General features: G+C 44.8%; 1 protein-coding gene across 1 annotated transcript; it reads left to right on the plus strand.

The window, feature by feature from the left end:
* The first annotated feature begins 607 nt into the window (after window positions 1-607).
* On the plus strand, window positions 608-7,380 carry OSGIN1 (oxidative stress induced growth inhibitor 1). The gene is made up of 5 exons (XM_015822948.1): window positions 608-709; window positions 2,637-2,773; window positions 3,431-3,622; window positions 4,686-4,777; window positions 5,412-7,380. The coding sequence occupies exons 1-5, from the start codon at window positions 652-654 to the stop codon at window positions 6,391-6,393; spliced, it is 1,461 nt and encodes a 486-aa protein (XP_015678434.1). The 5' UTR covers window positions 608-651; the 3' UTR covers window positions 6,394-7,380.
* The last annotated feature ends 3,253 nt before the right edge of the window (window positions 7,381-10,633 follow it).

Here is a 10,633-nt window from a genome sequence, read left to right on the forward strand (position 1 = left end):
TCAAATGCCTGACTGAAGTCCAAGTAAATTATATCCACAGCATTCCTCTGGTCCACTAATTTTGTCACTTGGTCAAAGAATGCAGTAAGATTTGGTCTGGCATGATCTGTTTTTGACAAACCCACGTTGGCTTTTAGCAATGACTTTGTTTGCCTCTAGGTGTTCGCCGAACCCTTTAAATTCTCAGTTGTTGAATATTTGCTAAGGTCTTGTGTTCAGAAAGCTGCCTTCTAATTAGTAGTTAATCACTGACATGAAATTTGAAAATATAGGTGGTACTGATGTGCTCAAAGCAGCCTTGCAATCTGGGGAGAGTCCCCTCCCATCTCCTCCCTTTCTTCAGTACAATGGTGGTACCAAGTTGTGAAAAGTGTTTAGAGCGTGTGAAACAGAACACTTCCAGTCTGGGACTAGGCGCAGTTTCCAGTTTCCGCATCCTTAAAGGGAAACTTGGGGATGGCCTGGAAAACTCGCTAAGCTTCTCTACTTTCTCGTTCAGTTGTCCGGTTTTTGAGTCTTTCTTTCCATGCCACCTGCTTGGGGTGGGTCTCAGAGAAGCAATAATCCATACTTCAAATATTTGTGTGCCCTTCTCGTTACAGGCAGAATTGGAGGTCTTTGAACTCTGCTGGCAGAGCGAAAGAATAAGTCATGTTTCATGCACATCTGGAACAGAGCAACGCCAAACCTCTTCCCGTGGTGATTATAGGTAAGTCCCTCTGGGAAGTAATCGGCAGATACCAGCGCGGTTATCTTCCCAAGCCAGCTTGTTCCTATCAGCCACAAGCTGCTGTACTTCCAAGAATTATGATTAAAAAAGGAACATCTATATTAATATTCTCTCTCTTTTCTCTCTCTCTTTCTCTCTCCCCCCGTTTCCTGCACTTTTGGCCCTTCCTTCCTTCCTTCCTTTGCTTCCTTATTAAGTATAAGTCAGCAGGTGCTGGAGCACCCTAAAACCCCAATATAGTCCTAGGCTGCATCAACACTATCAAGTTCACATGATGTGGACGACCATTTGCCCGGAATGGCATAGGATCTTCTGCTTGAGCCAGGGGGTTAGACTAGAAGACCTCCAAGGTCCCTGCCAATCCTGTTACTCTATATTCTGTATCTTTCTCCAGATAAGTGCTCATGGAATTTTCCTACCTATAAATTGAGCATCAAAGTCTTCTGGAAGCTACAGAATGTTCTATTTTAGACCCTCTTGGGACGAGTGCTTCAGCAGAAAAGAGCGTGCCTGTAATAGAGCCGAGAAGGGCGGGGAAAGCTGCAATTTCCAGCTGTATTTACAACCTGGGGCCTGTGCCAGATAGAACAGAATCCTTCCCCCTCTTGCTGTGTCATGCTGACCGGCTCTTTTGCGTGTTACACAGCTCTGGCGTTTCCTTTTAAGCCACGAGGCTCCTCTTGCGAAGAGTGACAGATGGTTCCGTGTCAGCCGGTAAAATATTAATCTGGCAGGAAAGCAGCTCTAGCAAACGAGCGTCTCAGTTACCCAAAATAATTAGATTTGCAAATGTTCTCAGATACAGCTGGTCCTCGACTTGCCGCAGTTCGTTTAGTGACCGTTCAGAGTTACGACGACACTGAAAAAAGCAGTGTATGATACTTTTTTTTCACACTTAACGACCGTTGCAGCATCCGCAGGGTAACGTGACCAAAATGTGGACGCTGGGCAACTGGTTCATACTTAATGACGGTTGTCGCAGCGTCCCGGGGTCACGTGATCCCCTTTTGCGACCTTCTGACAAGCAAAGTCAAAGGGGAAGCCCGATTCGCTTAACAACCAGGTTACTAATTTATCAACTGCAATGATTCACTGAACGACGGCGGGGAAGAAATGTCGTAAAATGGGGCAAAATTGTCACTTAACAAGACAATTGTGGTCCTAAGTCAAGTCGGTGCCCCATATTTGCATGGGGCCCTGGGACCCCGAAATCTTCATAAATACTTGCCAGTTACCAAACATCCAAATTTTAATCACATAACCACAGAGATGCTGCAGTGGTCGCAAGTGTGAAAAATGGTCATAAGTCACTTCTTTCTGATTCCAAAATAAATCCTAGTTGTTCGGCTGGGATATCTTCGGGCAGGCAACTTTGATTTGCCAGGGCTTGCCCTACAAAAAAGTCCTTGCTGTATTTCTGGCTCCGTGTTCCCTACGAACCCAGCCGTCGTGGCTCAGGCTCCAGGTGTGAATTATGCCTCCACAGCTTCGTAGCAAGGCAGATGTTTTCTAAGCTCTTGGGTTTAGCCAACAACCGAAGTTTTATTTGGGTGGCCCTTGGCCATGAACTTCAAAACAAGCCCAGCAGACTTTTTTTTGTTTTTGATGGTTGTGCAAAAGGAATGGGGGAAGTCATGAATAAAACCCAGTGTTAAACAGGTACCTGCTTTTCCCAACCATGCAAATTCAGGTTTGCATACCCAACGGCAACTGAGTCACAATCAGGTCCAGAGAAATTGGTGTGACACAACATGGGTGGAAAATAGGAGGAGGAGGAAGAAAGAGTGTGAGGAATGTTTACCGCCTTGAGTTACTTATGAAAATGATGAAGGCGGTGTGAAAACAAATAAATAATACACCTGGCGCTTGTAACCTTAGATGAATCCATTTGACTTCTGTCTTTCAGGAAATGGTCCCTCAGGGATCTGCTTATCCTATCTCTTGTCCGGCAACGTTCCCTACGTCAGAAGGAACTCCGTTCATCCGAATCCAATCTTGCAAAGAAAATTGGAAGAGACCTCAGAGGTTCCCATTGTAGATCAGGTTGGTATAGCACCGACCTCTGTGGGGTGGCCTCCTAATCAAGTGACTTGGCTGCAGAGAGACCCTTCCCTTTTGCAAAACCAAGAGAGTTACCGTATTGATATAGATAGATCTAGATATATGGATATAGATATCTCAATATCTCGATAAGATATAGATATTGATATCGAGATGGATAGATGGATATATGAGAGAGAGAGAGAGAGAAATAGAGATAGATATATCTTCTGTATAAATAAAAATGTAAATGTTTGTTTGTTCAAAATCTTAAATCTCTGAAAGTTCTTCACCGATTGGTTTGAAATTTTCACACAACGTTGCATTCGAATACGCGCGTGTTTTTATATACCTATATTATATAGATGTCACACCTGTGACAGGTAAAAACATGCTTTTTTTGAAAAACAGCGCCATCTGTTGGATGTAAAAGCAACACACGCTTTTACCAGACTGAGCCACAGCAACGCGTGGCTGGGTACAGCTAGTAGATATATAGATAGTGAGTGTGTGTGTGTGTGTGTGTTCAATATAATCTGAAGCAAGAATGAAAGCTTATCACCATTCCATCTATCTAGATCAGAGCAGTGCCCCAGACTAACGTTTTCAGTAGCTGTGGTAGGAATCCCCCATCAAGACATCTTGTTTTTTTCCCTACAGGATCTGGAGTATCTTTCTGAAGGTTTAGAGGGTCGATCGTCCAGTCCAGTGGCTCTCCTTTTCGATGCCCTTCTGCGTCCAGATACGGACTTTGGTGGGACAGCCGAGTCTGTCCTCACCTGGTGGCATGAACCTGACCGGGCCATCCCTCATCTGGTTCTTGGCAAAACCTTCCCTGGAGGAGCTTGGCATGTAAGTGCAGCTCAAGATATTAGCGTGTATAAATGAAGGTACATAGAACTTAGGATCCATAATTAATCAGTGGAACGGCTTGCCACCAGAGGTTTTGAGTGCTCCAACACTGGAGGTTTTTAAGAAGAGACTGGATAATTGTTTATCTGAAATGGTATACAGTTTTCTGCCTGAGGAGAGGGTTGGACTAGAAGATCTCTAAGGTCCCTTCCAACTCTGTTGTTCTGTTACCAGCTTTCCTTTTAGCAGAATGAATGAGAACTGGTGGTGGGAAAAAAAAGATATTTTTTTTTTGCACCATGCTGGTGTAAATCAAGTTAAAGCATAACCCAAGTTTCTAGAACCAGTCTGGGTTAAACTCGGTTAGTATGGGGTGAATAGAAACGGTAAACTGTTCAGAGTTTGATCCCTGAAGAATAATTAAATATTCAGACTCAAATTCAAAATGCTTCATGTTTTAATTCCTGCCTTAGTAGAAGAGATCTGACTTAGTTCCCACCATTTTTTAAAAGTGTTGCAAGTTTGAAATAGTTGAATGTCAAGTTTGAAACAAGTATTTGGAATTTGAAACGGGTTCTTTCAAAGTTAGAGCATTCCTGGAATGGTTGAAACCGTGTCAAAACGCTTCCAGTAAATTGGGGACATCTGCTGGAACTTAGATAATATGAGGATATTTTAGATTATGTATCTGCTGGACTTGCCATGCTGTTTTTTTTCCTTTTTGAATAGTTTGCTTTTTGTTTCCTTTTGTTTATTATACTACCGTTTGCCGATTAAAACATGGTTTGTTAATAAACCATGATTACTAGAGTTCTCATCACGCAAAGTCATAAACCGTGCTTTGCAAACATCAGTTGCTGGGTATATGCAACATCCTGGATCAGGTCAAAGAAATTGCATTGTGTATGAGAGAGGGGCCTGTGCTAGATTTGGGAGGAGGGGCAATTTTTAGTTCTCTGGCTAATTTTGTGGAAGGGACCCCCAGTCTCTCTATATCAATTCCAGTGGTATTTCCACAACTGGGTTTATGTGCTAATTTCTTTCTTTCTTTCTTTCTGTGTAGTCTATTGAAGGATCCATGTTCACCCTGAGCCAAGGAGATTGGATGGGGCTTCCTGATGTTCCGTTCAAAGACTGGTTGACCAGGAAGAAAAGGTAGGATAGGTTCCCTGTGGGAAACTCCAATTAAACAGTAGCTTTAGGCTCAACCCTTCGGACATGAACTCTTGAGAGAACTGGATATGTCTAGTCTAATGAAGAGAAGGATGAGGGGGTGACATGATAGCAGTCTTCCAAGATTTGAGCGGCTGTCACAAAGAAGAGGGAGTCAATCTATTCTCCAAAACACCTGAAGGCAGGACAAGAAGTAACGGATACAAACTTATCAAACAGAGATCCAGTTTAGAAGAAGTTTCCTATCAATGAGCACCATTAACCCGTGGAATGGGTTGCCTTCAGAAGTTGTGGGTGTTCCACCATGGGAGGTTTTCAAGAAGAGAAAGCATTTGTCCTAAACCAGGGGTCTTCAAACTTGGTCCTTTTATGACTTGTGGACTTCAACTCCCAGAATTCCTCAGCCAGAGTCTTACCCATATTTCTAATAGAAGCGGGTTTAATGGTCTACTATGGAAATGTCCCCTTATGTTTCCATCCAATTGATTTGCATCCATTAATAAAATGCTTTTTAAGTTGAGCTCAAAACCCTAATTTTGGGTGGTGAGTTATGAGTTGCTACAGGAGTGGTCTCCATTGATTATTAATCTGTTCTGATCGTATTTTTGTTTTACAGGGGCTTCAGAAACAACAGAGCAACTGCTGGCGACATAGTCCAATACTATCAATATTACGTGGCCAAGAAAGGGCTCAAGAAGAACTTCCTCTGTGGAACTCTGGTGACATCTGTGAAGAGATTGAACTTGGATTCAGAAGATTCCAAGGACAGCAGCTCCGTGTGGGATTTATCCCAGAGACCTCAAGGAAGCAAGGACAGTCTCTTCCAGGTTGATGGCTTTGTCACCAACATCAGTGGCACCCATCCCTTCTCAGTTTATGCGGAAAATGTGGTCTTGGCCACGGGGACCTATGATAGCCCAACACGGCTTGGGATCCAAGGCGAGCATCTCCCTTTCATCCATCACACGCTGTCAGCTCTCGAAGAAGCCGTCAAGAACAAGGAGATCGGCGTCATGTCGGACCCAATCTTGATTGTAGGAGCAGGCTTAACGGCAGCGGATGCCATTCTCTTTGCCCACCATTATAACATTCCTGTGATCCACGCTTTTCGCCGGCGCGTGAATGACCCGGGGCTCATCTTCAACCAGCTCCCCAAAACAATGTACCCCGAGTACCACAAAGTCCACCAGATGATGAGGGAGCAGGCCAACCCTTACCCGGGACCGTACGAACATTATGTCAGCCTTCCTGAGCACCACGTGGCCTGCTTTTTGGAGGACCGGAAGTGCATCTTTTCCGACAAGAGTGGCCATCAACAAATACACCGGATCTCCATGGCTTTTGTCCTCATCGGCTCCAATCCCAACCTCTCCTACTTGCCCAGCAATGGGATGGACTTGGCCGTTGACTGTGAGCGGCCAGTCAGTTCCAAGAGGAACCCCATAGATGTTGATCTCTTCACTTACGAGTCCGTTCACGAGAAGGGACTCTACGCCATAGGGCCGTTAGCTGGGGACAACTTTGTGAGATTTGTTCAAGGTGGCGCTTTGGCCATTGCTAGCTCTCTGCTGAAGAAGGTGAACCAAAATCCTCCTTAACGCTGGTGAACATAGCCTCTCCTCTGAAGGATGACTGTTGGCCAAATTTTGAGAATGGGCATTGGACGTGTAGCTGTGTTTTCAGATATGAAGTCTCTCCCTGAAGGCCTTCAAAATGGGCTGGACCAGTCCAAGAAGATAACAGCAGGATCCTTGCAGAATGCTTGGCTCCTTCATCTCTCTACCTCTGAGCGGTAGAGAGGGGGTTAGGAAAGCTTTACTAGATCCCATGGTGCACTTCAGACGTTGCCTCAGTTAAATCTGAAGCAAGTTATTTCTCCATGGATAACCCGAAGACCTCCGTCCACATATTCTGAATTGCAGTGAAAGCATGGTTTGCATCCAAATAACCATTTTTGCTCATGCAGGGTGGTGGGGTTTCCATTAAGTAATGCACCACTCAGTTCTTCAGAGATTCCCCAAGTGAACCAGAAAAGATTTTCACTAGATCCATGAATGCTCAGCAAAGAATGGGAGGATCTGAACTTCTTCCAGGCCATCTATGCATGAAAGGGCCTTTCCATTATAAATGGTGGGTGGAAGGTAGGTTTGCATCCAACTCAAAAGTCTGAGATGGACTCAAACCAACTCTTCAGATATGCAGAATTCTCCAGCCAACGTGGTTCTTGCTGAGATATGGAAGTTGCCCTGGTTTAGGAGGGTTAGTCTACTCTAGGAAAACATAAACCAGCATTAGCAAAGCAGTCTGGGATTATGGTGGGACTACCCATTGGGCGGTCGTTACAATTAACAGTGAAACCCAACTGACCATAGTTTCTTCATCTTCTCAGAAGTGAAGTTCAGACATACAACCTTGCAAAACAATTTTGGATGCTTCCACTACATTCTCAGGATGTTCTTTAATGTTTCCCTTGGGCAGCATTGCCAACAATGTTGAGTTCTGTCTGCCAAGTTAAATGTGCTACTAATTTGTAAGCAAATTTTGTAAAATAAGTGTGTGTTTTTTCTAAAAAAAATATATAGAACATATATTTTGTATATGGCTATTTTTAAATAAATAAAAAAACCACCCGGATTTCTACAGATTCATTCTTCCATTTGCAAGTAAGTCATTGTCTCTGATGTGTTCTATTTTTGAGGGAAGGAGGTGTGGACTATTTATTGCTAAAGTTGCTGCTTGGCAGGACATAAGGAACACAGCTGACACCAGATTTGATAACAGTGGCAGATTCCTTTGCAGTTTCTGTTCTGATTCATTTAGGACAGGGGTCTTCAAACTTGACTCTTTTATGACAACTCCCAGAATTCCTCAGCCAGGCACCCACCCCAGCTCTGGCAATGGGGAAAATGTCACGATACTTCGCGACACATCACGTGACGTGGTGAGCTTGACACCCCTGATCTAGATGCTTTTAATAGTGTTGATGGTACTCACACTTAACATTGGATGCTTAGTTGAGTCCTCGGTGGATGATCCGGAGTATTCCAAGCAGAATTAACATCTCACGTTAGCAGGTCCAGTCCCTATAATATGAAAACCATACTTTAGGATATATTGCTATACGTGCCCCTAGCTGAATGCAGCTTAAATATCGTTACAAATGCTTTCTCCAAATCCAAACAGATGTCAATTAGAGAAGACACTGTCAGCCAAAAGTTCCAATTTAGTACGCTGATTAAAAGATGACCCTCATCCACTTAACCAAACTGATTTTATATAGCATGCAAACATGTCTTCTTTCTACCCCTTTCCCATGGCCTGTCTCCTCTGTCTTCCATCTGGGAGACGCACAGAGGTCCCAGGACTATAAATGTCTATGATTGCACATTGCTGCGCTGGTCTGAAGCAAGATTAGTAAGGTGGTCCAAGCCCTGGCTAAAAATAAATGCTTTGGCTAGCTTTTGAATTCCTATACCAGCAGAAGAAGCAGAGAGCAAGAACATGGACATTTAATTAAGCACTTGGGGATCTGGTATATTTAGGGCAATGACGATTACAAATTCCACTTCTGCAGTCCGAGCATGGGCTGCCAATTTATTAGCTGTCACTTGTCCAGCCAGTGAGATATCATGTTTCTGGGCTAGGGGACCTGTGACAGACTGCAGAAGCAATTCTTTCTTTCTTTTTTGCAGAAGGGAAACAGACCCTTGCTAGATTCCTTCCTCTGTTCAAAGCATAAAGGTTCAGAGGTATAGAATATAATCCTAGGTCTGGAATGGACCTTAGAGGTTTTCTAGTCCAACCCCCTGGCCCAAGGCAGGAGTCTTTATACCATCCCAGACAAATGGCTGTTCAATCGTTTCTTGACTCGGCAGTGTGGAGTGCCCACAATGTCTGGAGGCAAGCCATTTCACTGATTAATTGCTCTCACTGTCGGGAAATTTCTCCTTAATTCTAGGTTGGATCTCTCTTTGATAAGCTTCCATCTGTTACTTCTTGTTGTGCCCTCACATGCTTTGTAGAGTAAGTCTACTCTACCCCCTCCTCTCTGTGACTGCTCCTCAACTCTCCAAGTCCCTCTTTGGCTCACCTTCCCTACACCAAGGGAAATCTGGAGCTTTTCAGATCTAAAAGAATCTGGGCAGATCCCAAGCTTAGAGAGTTCTTGTATCTCTTACTTAGAATCCGTAGCAAGCACAAGCAGGTAGGAAAGATGGAGGCTGGATCCACACCAGTTATTATTAAATCATCAGAGGCTTGGCTTAGTCTTAGCATCTTCCACAAAGGGTTTGAAATGTTATTTGATGCTCTTTTAGACAAAGGTGGCTTAGTACCCTCTTTTTTCTTCCTAATCTGGCTCCACCCCGCTTATTGCCTTCTGGGGTAGGCAGCAGAGTGAACCAGCTCTCCAAAGGTTAAAAATGGAAAGAGGTCGTGGCAAGGGTCCACTTGTTCTCCAGAGAAGCCAGACAACCCACCCAAAGAGGTTTATATTCCCCTGCAGGGATTTCCCAGCTGGAGTCTGCTCTTTGCTAATCAGGCACTTTGCCAGATATTCTTCCATCCTGGAGCCAAGAGAAGGCCAAATTTATGATAACTGGATCAGCACTACTTACGGGAAAAATCATTTGCCAGCTCAGCCTCACTGCAAGCCAGCATTGGCCCGTGATGAGTCCAAGAAAGCAACTAAAAACAAAACCCCACAACCCCATCTCAGAGGCCTAGCACCTACATAGACCCAACTGTAGCAACCATTAGGGCAGTGGTGGCGAACCTATGGCACGTGTGCCAGAGGTGGCACTCAGAGCCCTCTCTGTGGGCACGTGCGCCGTCGCCCCAGTCCTAGGCCTTCAGCTGGGTTTTATAAAACCTTTTCGCTTTAGGCCTCCGCTGCCGTGTGCAAAAAAAAAAAGAAGGTTCAATCAATCAGTCAATTTCAACTTCTTGCGGGGAAAAAAAGATCTTGCAAAGTTGGAATTGATTGATTGAACTTTTTAGTCCCACCCAGTCCGCTGTTACCACCGCAGCCACGCCCACCCAATGAGCCACACCCACCCAATGGGCCACACCCACCCGGCACCCGATGATGCATAAGTGGGTTTTGGGTTGCAGTTTGGGCACTCGGTCTCTAAAAGGTTCACCATCCCTGCATTAGGGGATGCATCCACAGCTTGCCAGCTCCCTATCTACTGACTGTGTCCCTCCTTTCTTTTATTGTGCCCACAAGGCACTGTTGACTCCTGGCAACTGGTTGGACAAGTCCCAGCAGCAGCTTTCTTGGCAAGGTTTTCAGAAGTGGTTTGCCCTTGACAGCTTCCTAAGGCTGAGAGAATCACTGGCCCAAAGTCACCCAGCTGGCTTTGTGCCGAAGGCCGGCGTACAATTCAAGCTCTTCTGCTTTCCAGCCTGATGTCTTAACCACAACACCAAAACTGGCTCTCTATTATGTCTCTAATGTCAGATAAATCTACTGAAATGAAACAGCTGGCATGTGTCCTAGCCTACTCTCCTTTCGCTCAGAAAGTCTTTAGTTCCATGCTGGAGACAGTAAGGAACACAAGAACTAGTAACAGTCTTCTAGGGCTTGAGCTGACAGGGAGAAGAGGGGGGTTGACCTGTTCTCCGAAGCACCCGAGGGCAGGAGAAGAAGTAATGGGTAGAAGATCATTAAAGAAGATCCAACTAGGAACTAAGGAGGAATTTCCTGAGAACAATTAATCAGCGCGAGGGCTTGCTTCCAGACGTTGTGGGTGTTCCTTCACTGGAGTTTTCAAGAAGAGCCTGGACAGCCATTTGTCTGAAATGGTGTAGGGCAGGGGTAGGCAACCTCGGCTCTTT

Source organism: Protobothrops mucrosquamatus, unplaced genomic scaffold (genome assembly GCF_001527695.2).
Source record: "Protobothrops mucrosquamatus isolate PMUCROS unplaced genomic scaffold, P.Mucros_1.0 scaffold1729, whole genome shotgun sequence".
Lineage (NCBI taxonomy): Eukaryota > Metazoa > Chordata > Lepidosauria > Squamata > Viperidae > Protobothrops > Protobothrops mucrosquamatus.

Coding starts and splice junctions, on each gene's coding strand:
- OSGIN1 (XM_015822948.1), top strand. CDS start 652: ATGTTTCATGCACATCTGGAACAGAGCAACGCCAAACCTCTTCCCGTG. Junction 2,774..3,430: donor AGGTTCCCATTGTAGATCAG/GTTGGTATAGCA, acceptor TTTTCCCTACAG/GATCTGGAGTATCTTTCTGA. Junction 4,778..5,411: donor TGGTTGACCAGGAAGAAAAG/GTAGGATAGGTT, acceptor TTTGTTTTACAG/GGGCTTCAGAAACAACAGAG.